Consider the following 21306-nt stretch of genomic DNA (forward strand, 5'->3'; position numbering starts at 1 on the left):
GTGTGCCCGTTCCACAGGGAGAGAAACCGAGCTGAAAGGACATGTCACTCCCCTAGGCTGAACCTTGAACCCAGATCAATCTGAAGCCACAGCCACAGTCCTGCCCTTTGTCATTCTGTCTCCTGGCTCTCCAGTCTTCTTAGAAGAGAGTATATTGTAAATAATATCGCATTTTAGCTATAAAGACAAAAGTTCTAGTCATATCTGAACAGTAGGGGGCCAAGAGTTTGCCAACAGGATCGTAAGACTCCTCTGTTAGGGCAAAGTTGAGCCACTGATGGATGCAACTGCTCCCTCAGCTTCTAGGCAGAATTAAAGTGCTCGCATTTTAAAAAATGAGCGGAAAAGCAATCTGGAGATAGGCCTCAAAGACCGGAAAGAATACTGACAAGAAAGGGAGCGAGGGAGGAGGGAAGGGTAGGAAGGAGGGTTGAAAACAAGGAAGCCCTCAGCAAAAGGGCCCTGAAGTCAAGGAGGAGCCCGCAGACCAGAAGAAGCCTGTGGAGTGCCCCAGAGCAGAGGCCAGGGCTCCAGAACTCTGAACGCAGTCAAGGCAGCACACAAGGTCCTGATATTCTCCACACAGCTTACCATGGGTGTGTCTGCTGTTAGTCAAGTCCAGAGAAAACAGTGAGATGCTGCTTTTACTCACCTCCTTCTAAGACCCCCAGCCTGGGTTGAGGTAATCTTGAGTGCTTAGCGCCTGGAATATGCTGCTCTAAGTGCTGGCTGTGGATTGTCCTGTGTGATGCTCCAATAACCATTCTTATGTCCCCATTGTGCAGATGAGGGCACTGAGGCTCAGGAGATGAAAACAACATTGTTCCATCCATGTGGAAAGGCCGACAAGCAGGGTTCCTCAGGGCTCCCGACCCTCTGGCCTGCTGCCTGCTCATCCTCAGGTAGGTGTTCACCCAGCTCCCAGTCCCCCATCCTGACCTGCAGCCTTCCTCCCTCTTCCCGCACCCAGCCCTGGTTCCATGCACTAAGTAGCACACCCAGAGCGAGTGCCTCCGGGCCATCCCGGGCCTTGGGGGAGCAGGGGCCTGCAGGCCAGATGACTCCAGGTGAGAGGCAAGCTGTATTACACAGAGACTACCGCACAAAACACGGACCCAATGCCAGGCAAGCACGCGCCCAGCCCGAACCTCTGAGAACTGTCTTTGCAAAGTATAGAGATGGGACTCAAAGAGCGCTCGGTAGGAGAAAATGCAAATGGAAATACAATAGAAAAACTTGAGAAAAACTATTTGTACTATAAGACTCTTGAATTTAGCAAGCATAAATAGCAGGCTTAAAATTTGCTAGAGCACAGTCATTTTTATATTGGGGACATACGTAACTTGCCCCCCATATAAAAATACAGTAGGAATACAGAAAATAGTTTCTTTTTTTAAATCCCCTCCCATTTTCACATTTACAGCACTGGTATTTATGTAGTGTAATTTCCATAACAAAAATTTTAAAATCTGTCTCAAATATAACTCCTCAAAATAATGTCAGTAAAACTGGGGAGAGAAGCTGAGTGCATCATAAAATGATCTCAGTAAGAAGGCCGTGTGAGCAGGGGCGGCCCGGCCAACGCTCTTCCCAAGGTGTGCAACTGCAAAAAGATCCGCAGCCTCAACCCCCTTCACTTAGCCCAGAGAAACACAGAAAACAGTAAGCCACTTTTCCTAAGAGAAGTTCAGCGGGCTTTCAAAGCTGCCTTCTTTCTCTTCCCTTGTCACAAAAACCATGAGATCAAAAACCAACGAACTTCAAACTTTGACCCCACTTCTTCAAATTCAAGAAATGCTCAAAGCCTCAGCCTTGGGGATTCACACATGTCAAAACCTCACTCAAGCTGTTTGCATCCAGTATCTAATAGAAAAACACATGATCAGAACCTTTAAGGATCCCATGTAAATTTTTCTACTTTCATATTTCAGTTGCGTGATTAATTATGGACCTTCCACATATCTTTCTTTGCTTATTACAAATTACTTCTGAAGTAATAACGTTGGTATGAAGAATACTAAATCAATACATGATTTCCTGGAATCCAGGCATTGCTCAGATAAATAGCAAAAGCCTATTTCAAAACACAGCTCCACTGACCACTTTAGAGAACAGAACAAATTTCCGACTTTTAAACATGCCGTCCCTCTATCCTAAAAGAAGAAAACATTTCCTTTGTGAAAATGCAAATCTCTTTCCTTAACCAGAAAACAACCTCCTTCCCATGTCCCAGTGACCCCACCTCCTAACCGTTTCAGAACCACATCAGACAGTGCCACCCAGGTGGGAGGACAGACTTACAGTTGAAGATGCCCGGAGGCGGGTGCTCGGTCACCAGGAGACAGTTCTCTTCGTCACTGTTGTCCCCACAGTCGTTCTGTTGGTTACAGACCAGCGAACCAAGATACAAGCATTTACCGCTGGTGCAGGTGAATTTGCACTCTGAAAAAGTACAATATAAAGCATGGAGCAGTCAATGCAAGCTTGGTGCTCTTGAGCTGTGACTGTCGTTGGTTTTTCTTTCCCCCATTTGCATGCCATGATTGTTTGTGAGCTCAGACTATCTGGAGAGCCCAGGACACTAAACTGAGAGAAGGGCCATCTGGGTAAGGACCTTCCTTGTCTGAAACACACAGGATGGTGCCCTCCTGCACTCTACAGGGGCGCCCAGGCCTGCCATGCATGCCTCACCCTATGGCACTGCCCACACAGTAGCACAGGTGCTCTCTTTCTTTCCACGACCTGCTCTGCAAAAGTCATAGCTGTGGGGCTCTATTATTCGGTTTGAAAACATCCTTGGCAGTTCTCCACACCTCCGAGAATGGGGGAGCCCGTGCAGCCAGCCGTGGCAGGGGCCGTCAGAACTCAGGAGCGCTGGCTTAACAAAAGGACACTCAGACATTTTATTTCCCACTTGCCACTGTCTTGTGGTGAGAATCTGGACAACATATTTCACCTCTCTGACGTTCATTCGTCTCATGTCTAAGAAAAATCAGGCAAAATACCAGGCATGGGTAGCAGTGAATTTATAATGTAAAACATGGGAAAATCATGTGTGCTTTCTGCTAAAGGGCGATGTTGGTGAACTGTAAAAATAGGGCAGGTCCCATACCCAAATACCTATAGGCCACACTGAACACAGGCTCCCTAAAATCTGTACGAATCAATATTTGAAAATGGAATTCAGTTTTGTAGGACTTTAAAATAAATTTGCACGCTTAACACATTACTATCCATTTAAGCAATGAAGAATAAAGGAAGTTACACAATTATATACACTTGAGCACAGAAAGGTCCATTACATCTTACAGTGACTGTCTTCCTGCATTCTGAGTATGGGCTTGGCCCTAGGAGACCACAGAAGCTGGCAGGATGCACACAGCACGGCCCACTCAGTACACAGCGGGAAGAGAGAGTCTCCGGAGGAGTCCTGGGTTCCTCGCTGCCGCTGACTGTCACAGCCTCTTCCTTTTTCCAGGCCTTGGTTCTGTCTGTCTGGAATAAGGGTGGCAGGCCTGGATCAAGTCCAAGGTCCTTTCAACTCGAATTTTCCATCATTCAAATAAAAGGCTGGGCATCGGCACACCAAGGCCTCTTCCAGCGTTGCTAACCATGTGTGGGGCTACCCCAGCCCAGCCTGCCTCTCAGCGGCGAACTGTGGCCTGCAAGATAATAACCTTTACCTGTTGTAAAGAAACACAACTTAAGAGTCCTCAAAGTATTTTTGTGAACCTGTATAAAAAGGGTATTATAATCCTCCATTTGTTCACATTCTCCTAAAAGAGTATAGAAAAAGAAACCAGCCGAGCTGTTGACCTAGTTTAGAATAACATGTGAACACAGCCCAAATGCACACCCACGAGCGCCTCGCTAGCGGCGCCATCCAGGTTAGAAAATCTGTGTGCAGAGTGAGGCCGGGCCACGTGGTGGGGGTGCTGCTGGAGCCAAACGCTCTCTTTCCATAAGGTGGAAAGATTAAAACCCAGCTGTTTGAAATCACATTTACAAAGTAACATTTTTTTAACTTAATGGAAAAAAGGGATGTCAAGGGAAAAATTTATCTTCTTTTCCAAAAGAAATATTGGACTATGGATTTATACCAAACATGAAAAGCACATTAACCAAAAACAGGTACTCCCTGTGTTGCTAAAACAGTGATTGGGAAAAAGGGATACTAATCTGAATTGAATCAAACTCTTAACTAAAAAGTTCACCATTGCTGTGGTTTGAAAGGATCCGAGGTTAGACTACCATATTCAAGTTGGTGTGGAACATTAAACTACCCAAGAAATGAAACCACATCCACACTTCACTCATTTTAACTTGTTGGGGGGGAGACACGACATGCTTGCAAGGAAATGAATTCTGTGACTCATTCATTCGTTCATATAACCAATATATTAGCCGCTTCTATGTTCTGTGCTAGGTACTGAGACATGGAAACTCGGAAGTGAATGAGCTAGCCCTCTTCAAAGAGCTTATGACATGAACTATTTTAAAAATATGAGCAGTGACTAATTTGCTGCTCCTTCCAAGGCCAAACATTTCCCTTCTTTATCTCCTTCATATTCTAGAGTGCCGCCCAGCCTGTGACAGGCACTCGGTGAATCACACATTTGTTGAGTAAATGAATAATTTGATCTGAGCCTCATAAGAACCCTGTGAAATAATCAGAGCAGATATTATTCTTCCCATTTTATTCCATTTTGCCTCGTCTCACAGCACTGCCTCAGTTTCCAAATCCACTTTGAGGAATGTGAGAGACTCACTTGTAATGGGCATGGCCCCATGCATAACAAAGTTCCCCAAATCACTTGTTGTCTTAAGTAGGCTCAACCTTACTCAGGAAACACTATCAAGGCTTGTGCTACTAATGTGCTTGGCTCTTACTTCTTAGATAACGGAAACAACATCAACCTATTAAATTTCAAATTCAGCTGGGTACAGTGACTCATACCTATACTCTCCGCACTTGGGAGTCAGAGGCAGGAGGATCATTTGAGACCAGGAGTTCTAGAGCAGCCTGGGCAACAAAGCGAGACCCTGTCTCTACAAAAAAGTTTAAAAATTAGCCAAGTGCAGTGGCACACTCCGGTACTCCCAGCTACTCAGGAAGCTAAGGCAAGAGGATCGCTTGTGCCCAGAAGTTCCAGGCTGCAGTGAGCTATGATCGTGCTACTGCTCCCAAGCCCGGATGACAGAGCAAGACCCAGTCTCTAAAAAATAAAAAATAAAAAAAAATCAAATTTATAAAATCTAAATCTCAGCAATGAGTCATTAGCCCAACATCAGAGTAAGGTCTTTCCATCACATGGCCACTGGAATCAGAATGACCAGATTGAGAATTTTAATTTATTGGCTTCTTGATGTGATATAGAAAATACTAGAAAATTGCTATAATGTGATTAAGTGCTAAGAATTAATGCTAAAGCTGGAATGAGAACTGCAAAGCACAGTAAATATCTGTCCAAGTTAACAAAACCGGTGTTGACAGAGGCAGGCTTCCACCTCCATCCCAACTCCGGACAGGCTGTCCCCAGCACACTGTGCCACCCAAAAGCCCAGTGCATTCAGGTCCTCTAATCACGAGATTATTGTGATATTTCAAACAAACTGATAACCCTAGGAGAAAGGCCCTCATCTTAGCTGCATATTAGGATCACCTGGACATCTTTCAGCACTGCTGGGGTCACAGTCCCAGCCAGGTCCTGCTCTCACTGGCCTGAGGTGCAGTCAGACAGCATGGGTTTCTGGTGCCCTCTGGCATGGCTCCAATGGGCAGCGCAGATGGAGAACCACTGTCTACAGAGAAAGAGGTAGCTCACTTACAGAAAGCCTCCTCTTTAGTTAATGGTATTTTATTGGAATGTTTATTTGGTATTTGCTAATTTACAAAGAAGAAAACTAAAATACAATCTCTTAAAATAACCAGGTATTTGGATCACTGCTGACTACAGGGCCCAGTCGCTAGAGCTCTGTTCTGTCAATGGGCTATTTGGGAAACTTTGGAGCCAATGTAGTTTTGACCCCTAAACTACACTTTGACAGACTAGAACCAGAGAGGGTCCTCCATGAAGTAAAACTCAAGTCAGAGAAAGACAATGGAAAATTTTTTAAATATGTTGTCTATTCTTTGTGGAACTTGTTGAGTATTTCTGCCAAGCTAGAAGTTGAAGGAAATCATGGATTGTTAAACATTAGAAACATTTTGGTGACAAATTCATGGCGACGTCAGATGTATAATACTGGACTGGAATACAGAATGAGCTGCTCAGGCACCAGTGTCTCCTCCAGGAGCTATAGACATATTATAACCATTTATTTAAATCACTCCTCTTCTTTAAAAAAGGCCAGGACCTTCTAAGTGAAGAAAGCGGCATTCCTCTTTGCCAAAATTTCCTATTTGATTTCTTATTAAAAAAAAAAAAAACAACTTATGAGAAACAACTTCCAGAATCAACAACAGACTTTAGAATCGCTGTACACACTTCTGGTAATAATACAATCTTCTCCACATTTAGGGTATTCAGCTTCTCTGCATTTCTACATAAAGCTTCTGATGGGTTTTTCTGTGTTGTAGAGTTATCCCAGAGTCATCAAATCTTAATGCTGAGAGGAACCTAGACACACTGATCCACCCCTCACCTCCCAGGTGAGGAAGCAGGCCAGGGATAATCCCTGACTTACCCGAAGCTGGAGAACAAATTACCCGTAGTGGAACATAAAACCCGAGATTTCCATCAGATTGAGAGGAAACCCTTTTTTGTCCTGAAGGTCATTCTAGTTGTGTACAAACTAACATCAGCCAGTTGGGTTATACCATGTGCGAGAGGAGAAAAGAAAAGAATGATTCAGAGAAAGGGAATGTCCTAATATTTTGTAACCTTTGAAAAAACAGGGAATTTTAGGAGCCCTAAAACTAGGGGGGAAATGGAATATCTTAAGGTTTTCTGTGAATTCCAAACTTATATACAAAAAGGCTATGTTCAAAAAATTTTTAAGGACCAGTAGCTTAACAAATTTGAATAATGTAAACCTAAACTCGGTCAGGATTCAATGATAAATGCTCAATCTTAAGCAGGACAAATCAAGCCTCACAGAGACTAAATTTAATATGCTTGGTAGAGTCAACATTCTACTAGTTAACAGGCAACAAAAAGTTGTTTTCAATTTCCCCTACACTCCTTTAAAGCCTTAGTTTTCACAGATACGATCTCAGTCACAAAATAAGGACCTATATACAGCATTACATCTCAGCTGCAAAATCAGCCTTTTTTGTGAATTGGCAAAGTAGTCTACATTAGTTATTTCTGTTAAAATTCATATAGCAACACTGACTCATTTAGTTCACACTTCTATCATTCACAAACCTGAAAATGGAGAGTGATTCTGGCTCCATCATTTCTGACATTAAAGTCTAGAACCTGCTCTCTGTACGGGTGCCTTTTCCATGTACTTACATTGTAAATAGCAAAGAGGTCAAATCTAGCTGCCAGTGACACGTAAGCCAAGAATTAATGGGTTCTAAGATTAGCATAAATTACCATAAACAATGTAAGTTTACATTTCCTAGTACAGAGGTGACAATAATTTTTTATTAATTTATATACTCACTGCCTATTCCCCTGCAAGGTGTAAGATATCCTATAATAAAAGGAAAATTCAGGCTGGGCATAGTGGTTCACACCTGTAATCCCAGAACTTTGGGCAACCCAGACAGGAGGATAGCTTGAGGCCAGGAGTTCAAGACCAGCTTCGTCAACATGGTGAGACCCCATCTCTACAAAAAAATTAAAAAATTAGCTGAGCTTGGTGGCATGTGCCTATAGTCTCAGCTACTTGGGAGGCTGAGGTGAGAGGATGGCTTGAGCCTAGGAGTTCGAGGCTGCAGTGAGCCAAGATCGCGCCACTGCACTCCAGCCTGGGCAACAGAGCCAGACCCTGTCTCTTAAATAACTAACTAAATAAATACATAAATACATAAATAAATAAAAGTAAAATTCAGTGAAGACAGAAAATAATGAGTAAAACACAAAACATAAATCAGGAAATGCAGAGGAAAGAGGAGAGGAAAACTGACTGAAAAGAACTCATCTCTAAACCGAATTCCAACCAAACAAGCCACCACAGCCAAGAGGAAACCAAAGGCATGGTCACGGGACCTCACTGGCCCTTGGGTAGGCATTCCAATCAACCAAAAACAGCCACTCTCCTGCTTCTAAAACTTAACAGGATCTGTCACTCTTTTTATTAAAGGGTGCTATTCAGCAAGGAGGAGGCTATCCTAGACACCAATTTTATCAAAAAGGGAAAAGGACTCCCCATCTTGTAATTTCCTATATCAGCCTTCAGGGAGGTTGAAATATTCGATTTCATAAAGTGGTTTCCACAAAGTTGCCAAAACATAGCGTCCAGAAAGTAGTGCTTTAGCTAATTATGAAGATAAAGCTTTGAGAGTTTTCAGAAATGAAAAGTCGATCCTTAGGGCGATTCTTCTTAAACGTCAGCTTTTGACAGCATGGGAACTGACAGCATGGGAACTGACAGCATGGGAATGCTGTGGGGATGATGCACGCACTCACTCCCCTGGGGAAACCTGCAGTGCAAGGTGCACATGTTGAGTAGGCTGCGAGACTGCACCGGCGTGTTATCAACGTGAATCCCTCTGGGAACCTCAGGGAGGAGAATGCAGCAGTGCTCGTGCCTCACCTGGTGTCACAGGCCAGCTCCACGCTCAGCCAAACTCGGCGTAAAGGCACCGGCCTCACTGGTGACACTCTGACCTCACTCAAAGACGGGCTGACATTCCCACTCATAAACTTGGAACAAAGCGGAATTTAATTTGAAGGTTTATATTCCATGTAATGAATTAAGTTACCCCCAAAGCATTTAATAAAAGTCCTATCTTAAGTGGTGCTGCTGAAACCATAGTTGTCCTTCAGAAAGATGAATATGACATGATAAAAGGAAATCTACCCAAGTAATAAGATTACCAGAGAAGAGCCTCCCGTCAAAGAGAGTAATAAAAAATGTTTAAAAACTCAATCCATTTTATGATATGGCTTATCACTCCCATTATGGTGCTGAAAAGATGATTTTAATGGGTCTCAAATTCTATGAGAACCGTAAGTGAAACACGCAGCAACGTGCTCTTAAAAGTCCAAAGTACTCTCAGGTTTTGGACTTGCAGACCTACAATTACCCTTTAGAGCAGCTTGAACAAATCACCCAACTTTCCATCAAAACACCACCCGGCATTTTAAAGTCATAAAAGTCCTTCAGGGCTTGAAACGGTGGATAACAGTGATTCTCGTCTATGTTTATAACCAATGAATGAATGAATTTGCTTTTGTGGTTTTCTGTCTGTAAGATGCGAGGAGGCATTCTTCCTCACTTCTTACGTAGAACAGTACCAAAAGTAGGTAAGAACCCCCTTTCAAACTCTTGGAAGAACAGAAATATCAATAAGTGCAATGTACATGGGAGAAGAGTTTGAAACAATGTCACCAATATATCAACAGTGGCTTTCTCTGGGGATGCTGGGGTCACTTTGATAACTTTCAAGTTTCTTGTGGATTTTACATACGATTTTATAATCAGGGACAATAAAAATCCTGTTTTAACAGGGAAAATCTCTGTGAAAACCAAATGTCTATAGAACTCTAAAGCCATTAAAATTCATAATTTTAAAGGCACTAATAAAGTACCTAATTCCCTATGGCATCATCTAAACAGAAATCCTGACACATGAGTCCTTCTTCATGAGGATCAGTGCTACTTCAGACACATTTCCTTTCCTTTTGAGACATGTGTACTGAGCTCCTCCATCAGCATGGAGTGGCAGGGGTCCTGCTCAGCAGGGACACATCCTGGAGGGCAGCGGAGAAGGTGAGGTCAGCGAGGGGACTGGGGGGCCTAGGGAGCCTGCGGGCCTCTGGACAACCTGTGGCTTTTACTTTGTGTGAAACCAGAGGCATTAAAGGATTTTGAGTTCAAGGACAAATATACTTCATTTTTTAAAAAAAATATTTGATTGAAATACAGCATGTGTGTATGTATGCGTGTGTATGTATCAGAAAGTCCAGCTCAATGAGTCTATGCAGACTGAAAAACACCCAAGTAACCAGCACCCTGATCAAGACACAGAAAGGCACCTCTGGGGGCCCTAACTTGCTTGTTCCAGGATCTCACTGTCTGCAATGTGGTAGGTAGACTTTGGGGGCCAAGGCATCCCATTGTGAAGAGCCTTGTATGCCTTGCTGAGGCCCATTCATGGCTCTCAATCTGCAGGGTTTAAATAAACTTAGTGAATGTGATGGAAACTCAACTGTGCTGAGCTTTTAATACACCTTCATCAGGACTAACCTTGCGTAACCTTCTCATGATTTTGCTCTGCAGAGAAAGCAGCATCAATCATGAAGCTCAACAGGAGCTCCACGTCGCCCACTGACAGATGTGCTTTCCATGTGTATTGGAGGTCTGTGGGTGATGAGGACCATATCCACCTGGCAGGATCAACAGAGGCAGATGCACAGGTGTTGACAGCAGAAACCTGGGCCCCAAAATGGGAAGCACAAGAGTGCCTGGTGGCATTTATCCTCAGGTGTGGTGAAGGCTGGGCCGGGAGGCTCTTTCCCTCTGGTCAGTCCCTCATTCATTCATGCATCCACCCACCAAGAGCCTGTCACCGCCTGGGCAAGGAGCATGGCCACAGGCAGCAAGGGAGAAGTGGACAGTCCACCACCCCGAGACCCAGGACCCAGGATCCCGGCCTCCCTCCAGCTCTTACACTCAATATTCTGTGCATCCTCAGGCAACTCTTCATCTCTAGATTCCTATGATAAAATGAGGTGCCTGGACTAAACCAGTAGCTTTTCATTTTTCCTCTGAACAACTTCGGTGCTCCCTGTGGGGCCTCGCAATCTGCGGCAGAAGCGGGAGCTGGGTCAGGAACCCTGAGCGCTGGCTCGGGTCTGCACGCAGGGGAGGCTTCCCTTGGAGGGTTCACTGGACAAGGGCATCCCCTGGCTGAAAGTCCTGAAAGTCTCTTTGCATTCTCGCATCTAAAAGTCTTATGTTCTAAAAGTCCTTTCGATTCTTATGATCAGTGATTCTATAAATTTTTAAGACAGGGATTTTGAAGAATAAAATCCCACATTAGTTCTTTGGTACTTCTGTCGCCTGCTCTGAATTATTCCAATGAACATTCAAATGACAGGTAACTTTAAAAATGGATTCCTGAATTCTGGACATTTTGACACCCACTGATTATATCAACAGCAGCTCCACAGGGCCATTCCCACGAGAAGGCCAACATGCTCTAACTTCTGGTCTTATAAAAAGATGCTCTGGGCCCCATGGCCCATTTCTCTGTTCCCACAGTTTAATGCTGCAAACAAGTTTTCTGTACTCACTGTGTCTAATTTCTGATTCTCCCCTAAACAAATCTGAATCAGGCTTTGGCCCCCATCACTGCACCAATACCACCTGGCCAGGTGCCCAGAGACCCCCATGTGGTTAACTCGGCCTCATCTCACCAGACCCCAGTTGACACCTCTGCTCCCTCCCACAGGGAACCGCATCCTTCCCATGTCCCAGCGCACACAGCACTGCACTCCTCTCCACACCTCTCAGCTCCTCCTCCACTTCCTGACCTCTTAACCTTGGAGTGCCCCAGCTCATCCTTGGCCCCATTCTCTTTTCTGCATACACCATTCCTTTGCCGTCTCTAGCAGTCACTGTCTCACACTAACAACTCCCACATTTATCCTTGACCTTTCCACCTTGCCCTAGACCCCAGACTCCTCCAGTCACTTGTTCAACATCTCCTTGTGGAATGTATAATAGACATCTCAGCTCACTATGTCCAAAGCCAAATATCTCATCTTCCCACCCAAAGTCACTCCCCCAGTAGCCTTCCCTATCTCAGAAACTGCACTAGGGATAGAGATGCCACTGCAGTCATCCATAACCCCTTCCTTTCTCTTACATCCCAACCTATATACACACTCTGTTGGCTCCACCTCCAAAACACACTGGAAATGGATCCCTTCCCACCACCTCACTACAGTCACCCTCCTCCAAGGTACAATCTCCCCTCCCCACATGGTGATCTCCCAGCTCGTCCTCTGTCTTTCTACCACGGTTTACTCATAAGAGAGCAGTCAGGATGTTCCTGCTGAGATGGAAGTCAGATCAGGTCTCTCCAACAGCTTTCATTTTACTCAGAGTGAAACCCCAAGTCCTTAGAATGAACTTGACATGACCCTCCCTGATGTGGCCCCCACCAGCTCTCCAGCCTCCCCTCGCCCTCCCGAGGTTGGCTCTGGGTGCCTGGCCTCCTCGCTGCTCCCTGCACACAGAGCTCATCCATACCTGCTGCTCCTCTGCCCAGAGCTTTCCTGAGACCCCTGCTCAGCCAACTCCCTCACTTTCATCAGGCCTTCGTGCAAACGTTACCATTGCCGTGGCCTCCCTCACTCCACTCCCCATCTCACCTCCCAGACTCCCGGCTCCTCCTACCTCCTTTCCTGCTTCACTCTTCTCTGCTACTCATATTTCCATCTAACATGATAGTCAAATATACACATAATGTTTCTTATCTTCTTTTCTCCATTAGAGCATAAACTACATGAGGGCAGGGATTTATGTCTGCCTGGTCTTACTAATGAGTCCCCAGAGTGTGGTACATGGCCAGCAATCAATCAGTATTATTACTGTAAGCAATCAATCAATATTATTAAAGAAATCAATGAATAGATGTAAAAGGCTGTGGAGAGGTTCTTATAGGAACCACAGTTAACTATGGGTGTCCCTTTGGGTGAAGAAAATTTTCTCTAGCTGAGTAAATATCCTCACCAGAAATAAATATATGGAAAATGAGGCAGGAGATAAAAGAAGGAAATAATATATTATTAGCAACTTGTGAAAGATTTTTAAAGGCAGAGTTAGTAAAAGTTATTGGCCACATGGTTTTTTTAGTTACCTGTGGTCTTCAATTATGGAATCGTTCTCTCCCATCCTCAAGGTCATAAATAGCTAGGCTTTTTCCATCTGTCCCTACCCAGTCATCTGGCTGTGCTCCTAAATCACAATGTTCTCTCTCAGCACAACACTGCGTGTTTTGGAGAGAAAATCCATTGTCTGGCTGAAGCCCTGGACTGTTGATTCAGGAAACAGCCAGCTCCTTCCCTTCCAGCCTCCGGCACCCTGAGAACTGGGTGTGAGTGCTGAGTTCTCCACCTGTCTTATTTCTTAGTATCTGCAACCAGCTCAGAGCCAGGGATAAGTCAAGATTCCACCAGCCCATGTATGGCTGCCCGGCTGCCCCCAGCCTTGCCCTCAGGTGGGTCACAGCTTGCTATTTTTTTCCCGCTTGGGTAAAAACTGCCTGACTTTCTTGCCTTGAGCTTCTCATGTCATCTGCCTAGAATCCTTCCCAACTTTATGAAATTTGAAAACGTCTTCCTTCTGAGATCCTTTTTCTTTTCTTTTATTTATTTATTTGTTTGTTTATTTATTTATTGAGACGGAGTCTTGCTCTGTTGCCAGGCTGGGGTGCAGTGGCGCAATCCGCCTCCTGGGTTCAAGCGATTCCGCTGCCTCAGCCTCCCGAGTAGCTGGGACTGCAGGTGTGCACCACCACACCTGCCTCATTTTTTTTGTATTTTAGTAGAGACGGGGTTTCACCATGTTGGCCAGGATGGTCTCAATCTGCTAACTTCGTGATCCGCCGGCCTCAGCCTCCCAAAGTGCTGGGATTACAGGCGTGAGCCACTGCACCCGGCCTTCCTTCTGAGACCTCAAACCTCACTGACCTCAAAGGGCGTGGGCTACATAAACACCCATGTTCCCTGTATTCTTCAACCAACTCACACCAGAATTTTGTGATGGCATCTTCATACCTCTTTTATGGATGGCAGGATGTTCTACTGCAGGAGAATGTCCCAGGCCCCAAACAAGGAAGGTCTGCTGGTGAACTAATCTGTCTCTTCATTCCCAGATGGAGACTTGGTACTTAAAAGAATGGCTTTTGGCTCCTGTAACTGATCACACTCAAGGCTGGGATCAAAGTGGGTGGCAAGCCATTGCGTGCACTCCCCTGTACGCCAGGCTGCAGTAGGAGGAGGCACGGGTGGGGCTGTTGGGTTCTCAGCAGGAGGCTGAGCTCCAGGCTGACCTAGAACCAGCCTCACTATTGGGCAGAGAGATGGGAACCTCTCATCTGCCCTTAAAGTTATGGCTTTATTAGGAAAAACTACCTATTTCTGACAACCTATGCCAGGCCAGAATTCAGGCTCTGCAAAGACAAAATAATTTTTGACTGAACATGCCCATTTCAGACCTTTCATAAAGAACTTCTTTATAGTACTATGTGCCAGTTAAGGATTTCCTAAATTCCTTTGTCTATCTCCCCAATAACCAAAAAGAGAATACTTCTAGTAGACATGGGAGACTTCAAAATAACGTGATCAACAAACAGGAACAGGGGCTTAAAACCCATCGTCCTCAATGGAACACTGGCTGATAAAATCCCCTACCTTCCAAAATTAACAACGAATCTGTCTTTCTGTTCAGTTCTTCCCCAAGGGCATGTCCTGTTGAGAGCCGGTTTCATCTGTGCAGTGTGGCCTGATGGCCCAGCACCCAGGAGCTCTGCACACCCTGCCGCCATGGGCCATCCATCCCCAGATCTCTTCCCACAGGGTCACTGCGGTCCACTGTCCTGCCCTCGGGGAATCTCGGCCTCCCTCTCACAGGTGTGAATCACCCTCACCCCTCACCCCAGCCTCCCTTCTGTCCCCACCCCTTCCCCAAACAGACAAACCTCAAACACCACCCAGGCCCTGCCCACGGACTCATTCACTGATGCCATCGCTGGACCCAAGTCAGTCAGATGAACAGCAGGATGGTGTCAGAGCCTCGACCTCAGCAAGCACAGGATGAGAGCAATGCAGCTGCCTCCCCGGGCTGTCAACCCCAGCACGGAAAACTCACGCTGGTCCTCACTCCAGCCCGAACGCTCCTGCTGAGGCCAGCTCTGCTCTGTCCCATTCTGTCATCATTAAAGAGAGAAGGGATGGCCACATCTACCTGGAATAACCACTTCCTCCTCTGAACACAGCTCTCATCTGGAGCCCCGACGTGTCATATTCCTCCACCTTCCCGGAGGGAGGAAGTGCCCCAGTAGACTGACAGCTGAGCTTTAATTCTGCTCCACAGCCAATCCAGGTTTTCTCAATACTATCTCCATGGAAAAGTGCATAAAACAGCAAGAATAATTGGCATAAATGAGACAAATGTAACCCAGAAGCTTAGTCCCAAAATGCACACTGAAAATAAATTCATAAAAATATAAATGAAAGCAAGTTTTCTTTATATTTAAAGTATAACAAAGCTACCTATTGATAAATGGGGCCTTCTCCACACCCAGGTCCAGGACTACGTTCCTTGCCTTATTTTTTCTTATAACGCTTACCACCTTTAAATGAAGCAAAAACAAATAAATCAATAAATCATATAATTAACTTTTATTTTATTTACTGCCTTCAATCGTTAGAATGTAACTTCTCCTGAATGCAAGGAAAGTTCACAGTATTGTTTATTTGTTATTTCCCTGGGTACCAGAACAGTGTCTGGCATGTAATACAGTCTCAAAAATATTTGCTGAATGAATGAAAGTTTATTCTATTAAGCAAACTGTTATCTCTGGATGATAAATGTCATGTCACTCCTCGGCCTCAAATCTTTCCGTAGATTCCATCACTTCCAGAACACAGTCCGTATTAGCGAGGCATACATGGCCTTCGCCATGTGGTCCTGAGCATCTGCCTGAGTCCTTCCTAAATCCTACACATCCCCCTGGAGGCCAACATGCCTCTCAGGCATACCATGGCTTCCCATCACTGCACCTTCATGTACACGGTTCCTCCTGCCTAGAATGACTTGCTCCTCATTCCCTTGCGTGACAAATGCCTACTGACCTTTTAGCAAAAAAACAAAAACAGAAAAACCCTCTGCCAAGACTGTGAAGCCTTCCCCAGTATTCCCGTCCCCATCCAGGAACTGAGTATCACAGCTTCCATGTTCCCATGGCAACCCACGCATCCCCCAACACAGTGCTAATCACCTTGCTGTCACTGCTTGTCTCTTTGCTCACCCACGTGATTATCTTTGCATCCCCAGGGGCCAGCACGGTAGGTGGCTAATAGTTGCTTCAACTTAAATGTGCTGGGGGAGGGGAAGAGAGAAGTCAGTGCACTTTGGGGCTGAGTTTTGTTTCTTTCACTTGTACCTGATATCTGTGCTCCTGTCACAGACATCCACACAGACACACAAGCTAAAGAAGAAGACGGTCAAGAATCGGCACACGCTTTGCTCCTCTGGCTTCACCTTGAACCAGAGGGCCCATTCGTCTGTGTAAAGCCATTAAATATTAAAGCTGTATAAATCACACAAACCAGCATTTCTGCCTCTCTCCACTAAGTGTCCAAATCAGGAGCCAATAAAACACTGGAAGTTTTTTTTCTTTTTCTTTTTTCTTTTTTTTTTTTGAGATGGAGTTTCACTCTTGTCACCCAGGCTGGAGTGCAATGGTGCGATCTTGGCTCATTGCAACCTCCACCTCCCAGGTTTAAGTGATTCTCCTGTCTCAGCCTCCTGAGTAGCTAGGATTACAGGCACATGCCACCATGCCTGGCTGATTTTTTTATTTTTAGTAGAGACAGGGTTTCATCATATTGGTCAGGCTGGTCTCAAACTCCTGACCTCAGGAGATCCACCTGCCTTGGTCTCCGAAAGTGCTGGGATTACAGGCATGAGCCATCGCACCAGACCTAACACTGGAAGATGTTTTAAGTATATAAGTTTCTTGTACAGTGAAAATTATACACATGTGATACAAAGAAATCATAAAATTTCAATGAACACAGGTTGCCCATGACATAAAGGACATGCGTGAAAGAAACATGAACAGGGCTTTCTATAACTCTTCAGGTGCACACATGGGGAGCAGCCAAGGATTTCTGCAGAAAAATTCACTCCAGGGGTCAGCAGCTAGAAGCGCAAATGGAGAGTGAGTGAGCACGAGCGCCTCGTGGACTCAGCCCTCCCAGGTACAGTACTGGAAGATGCTCAAGACACAGCTCAATGAGAAATGTAGTAAATGGGGTTCTTCTTTAGTCTTTTTTTTTTTTTTTTTTTTTTTTTTTTTGAGACAGAGTCTCGCTCTGTCACCCAGGTTGGAGTGCAATGGCGCAATCTTGGTTTACTGCAAACTCTGCCTCCCGGGTTCAAGAGATTCTCTTGCCTCATCTTCCTGAGTAGCTGGGATTACAGGAACCCGCCACCATGCCTGGCTAATTTTTGTATTTTTAGTAGAGACAGAGTTTCTCTATGTTGGCCAGGCTGGTCTCAAACTCCCAAACTCAGGTGATCTGCCCTCCTCAGCCTCCCAAAGTGTTGGGATTACAGGCATGAGCCACTGCGCCCGGCCAAGCCACCAAGCCCAGCCTTCTTTAGTCTTAAAATTAGAAACTTGTTCCGTTAAAGGCCAAAAATGTTCAGAGTTTTCTAGAAGCAGTGGTTCATCATGATTACACCAATACTAAGGAAATACAGTAAAGGCTTTTGGACACCAGTGGTGTGGCAGGCATTCACTCACCCAGGCTCAATGCAGGCTAAGTTGTGCCCAGCTTGAGAGGACTGCCAGGATTAACCCGGAGCCTGCTAGACTCCCCAGGAAGTTGCTACCATCTCCAGTGCCACACTCCTTCCCGACACCAGCTTTCAGCCTCTGCTTGCTGGAGAGCATGTCACCAAGGTTGAGTGGCAAGCAGCTACAGCCCACAGCCTGGCACAGCACATGACACAGGAGATTGGACCTGTGGTTCCTAGGAAGCTGTGCCTAACCATGCTAACGTGCTCTTTGCACTATGAAGGCTGGAGTAAGGCTTGCTGAGACAGAAGAGGAAAAAACAGATCTGTTGCTGGAGATACGCAGAGAGATAAACAGAAAGCAGGAAGTATAGTTTTAAATTTGGTGATGGTGTTGGTTTGGTTTTATTTTTTGAGACAGAGTCTCACTCTGTCACCCAGACTGGAGTGCAGTGATGTGATCATGGCTCACTGCAGCCTCCAACACCTGGGCTCAAGCCATCCTCCCGCCTCAGCCTCCTGAGTAGCTGGGACTATAGGCACAGGCCATCACGCTTGGCCTTTTTTTTTTTTTTTTGGTAGAAATGGGGTCTCAATATGTTGCCTAGGCTGGTCTTGAACTCCTGGCCTCAAGTGATCCTCCCACTTTCACCTCCCAAAGTGCTAGGATTACAGGCATGAGCAACTGCACCTGGTCTTACTGGTTTTTAACAAGCATATATTTGCAGGAATATCTCTCTTTATTTGCAAGTGGCAATGACTAAGCCTTATTTAGGCTAGACAGAGTATTTCTCCGGATTTGGGGCTGAAGCTCACATCATCATCTCTCTCTGTCTAGTCTTCTAGTCTTCTCTCTGTCTAGTCTCCCCTGCAGCTCTGACCTCCCACAGTGTAAGCCCATGTGACATGTGCACTGAGCTGCTTGCTCCATAATCATGAATGTTCAGTGACCAAAGGAATGGCACAATAATGGAACGAATCCGAGAAACACATATTGGCCAAAAATTGCTATTAATTCAGTAATACTTAGATAAACGGCAATTGATCCTTCACAACAGAAATTAACGTGTTTGAAACAGAGCTCCTCCCCGGGGGAGTTCCGTAACTGGTGTGTAATGAGCATCAGAAGCATGGGGCAGCCCTTCAGTAGGAGCCTAGGCACAGGTCTAAGGAGTCAACGACTGCAGCATAGGCACGGCAGGGGCCCCAAGGCTGCAGGTGCAGCAAGGACTCCTGCCCACCCCAGCCCCAGGCCCGTCCCCCAGGCTGGCTTTCTTGCACTCTGAAGGGCACGTTTTTCCTGCAGGCGACCCAGTTTGTAGGAATACCTGTATTTCTGCCTCCTCTAAGTGTCCACAGCATCTTTTAATTCTACAAACGGCACTTAGGGAAACAACAGGGTGGGTGGGTGCGGGGCAGGGGGAACTCAGGAAAAGAATGTCTACAAAATGCTGGGAGGCAGAAGTGAGGGGCAGCCACGGGTGTCTTCTGACGCGTGAAGGCCGGAAGCTTCTATTCTCTGCGACTCAGGGAACCCTGAGGACTCCCAGGCAGGGCAGCGATGGGACTGGATGCAGCAGCCGCCAGGGCTCTTTGCCATGACCTTAGAGGAGGAAGTGGGGGCTCAGAAATGGAAATGAGCACAGGTCACCTGGGGAAGGGCTGGGAGGCCACCCTGCATGCTCACCTCCCCACCTGGCACACCCAGCTGCAGTGAGCGGGTGATGGCCTGATGGAGCTGCAGCCTCCACAGACCCAGGGAGACGGGCGTAAGCCAGGTAGGCCTCCTAATTCCACACCCCTTCTTGCCCACCACTGGCTCCCACACAGCCCAGGACACGAATGATCTGGAAATAAGAGTCAAACTATACAAAACTATTCCCACACAGGCCCAGAACCAAGCGCCCACAGACACCCCTACACGGGCAGCAAGGGCTGGAACCGGCAGCCTGGTGGACATCCGCCCTGCAGGGCTCTCCCTCACAGAGACTGCAGAAGAGGGTGTGCAGTGCTCAGCGCAGAAGGATGTTCTCCCTGCTTTTAAGGAGCCGTGACTATTTTGCTCAGCACCCCGGCGTGCCTTTCTCTGTACAAGAAGGAGACTTAGCGGCTTCCCCATCCCATTACCACAGCTGGGCGGCTTCTTGCATGAGGGCACCTTGCTGACCTGAGTCACCCCAGGCTGCCCTAGGCTCCTTGTGCACTGAGATGCTGAGTCCTGAGGTGCCTTCCAGCACCAGTGAATGGGACTAAAGTCTTCTGCAGTGTTGCGACCATTCTGAAGCGAGTATTCCGTGGTCATCTGTAACCCTCTGTGAAGCCCAGGAAGCAGGGATTCAGGAAGCTGAATCCTTCAGGACCCTGATTCAGGGTCCCAGGAAGCTGACCAGGGACCACTGCGTTCTCTGCCCATGCACAGAAGCTCTGCACTTGGGCCCCAAAGCCTGAGTAAAGTTTTACCTTGAACTTCTTCCAGCAGGATAAACAGTAGGGTTCAGTGCTGAGGGTCTGCAGTTTAAACCCTGATTCCACTACAAAATAAATGCTAGACTGGGCCACATATTCAAGCTGTGTTTTCCTTATGCTTAAAATGGCTGTAAAATCCCTTCCAGAGGCCATGCAGGGAGATAATGCCCACAGAACGCTCGGAGTGGGGCTTGGCAGAGACAGGACTAGACAGGGGCTGTTATTTAGTGCTGGCATCTTTTATTGGTGGCGATGTTATTTTATTTTCTATGATTATGCAATTTCCTCCTTATAATCTCACCTTTATTGCTTATCTTAGAGTGAGGTTTCAGGAGCAACAGCATCAATGTAATGTTTGATATTCTGGACAATCTAACCCAAGCAATTTCTAATTCATAATCCACTATTTGTATTTGTTGATTATTTGTTTATAAGAAAGAAAGGAATACTTTGTCACTTTTCCACAATCTGCCACCAACCTCAGACATGCTTTCATGAAGCTTATCTTCAATTAAGGCCCATGTGCTTTATTTTTGTGAAAAATGGAGATGTGAAGACATTCTGTGCTCTGCTAGGCTGTGTCCGGAGAACCCCCCTTTTAAAAAGGTTCTCAGTATTGTAGGTGTCACTTTTTTCCATTATAAATCACAAACTGTAGCAGCCAGTTAACAAGACACAGGTGTTGCTCCCCTGAAAGTGCCTGCAGAATGGTGCAGAGGTTCTCTCCTCATCCATAGCTCTTGCGCATGATTTATTCCTGCTGCCCGCCTTCCGGGAGTCCACCAGGCTCACGTCTGTGTCTGTGGAGGCGTGTGTGAACATGTGCGTGTGAGGGTACATCCAGTCTTCTACCAGCTAATACGTCAGAGACCATAGAATGTTAGGCTGGAAGAGACCCTAAAGGTTATATAAACCAGCTCCCTTATTTTAGAGCTGAGAAATTTCAGGTGCAAAGAAGGGAGAGGCTATAACATGGTGGCACTAGAGTAAGACTGCTGGGTTTGAATCCTGGTGCAACTACTTATTACCTGTGTGATCTTGGGAAAGTGACTTAACCTTTCTGGGTCACAGTTTGGGTATCTATCAACGGCAGATATTAACAGTCTCTATTTGTGTGGATATTTTAACAATAAAATTAAATCATTCATGTAAAGAACTTAAAAGACTCTCAGACAGGTTGTGGTG

General features: G+C 45.9%; 1 protein-coding gene across 16 annotated transcripts in view; it reads right to left on the reverse strand.

Annotated features, from left to right (window-relative positions):
* LDLRAD4 (low density lipoprotein receptor class A domain containing 4) overlaps nt 1-21306 on the reverse strand; it is a 439373-nt gene that overhangs the window by 215198 nt on the left and 202869 nt on the right. For 15 of the 16 annotated variants that reach the window (XM_063653354.1, XM_054461258.2, XM_054461250.2 and 12 more), the window contains one exon: nt 2302-2442. The exons of the other annotated variant lie outside the window; for it this stretch is intronic. In XM_063653354.1, coding sequence (XP_063509424.1) covers nt 2302-2442 — 141 coding nt within the window. The remainder of the gene's footprint in view (nt 1-2301; nt 2443-21306) is intronic. 16 annotated transcript variants of the gene reach the window in all.

This window comes from Pongo pygmaeus, chromosome 17 (assembly GCF_028885625.2).
Source record: "Pongo pygmaeus isolate AG05252 chromosome 17, NHGRI_mPonPyg2-v2.0_pri, whole genome shotgun sequence".
Taxonomy (NCBI): domain Eukaryota; kingdom Metazoa; phylum Chordata; class Mammalia; order Primates; family Hominidae; genus Pongo; species Pongo pygmaeus.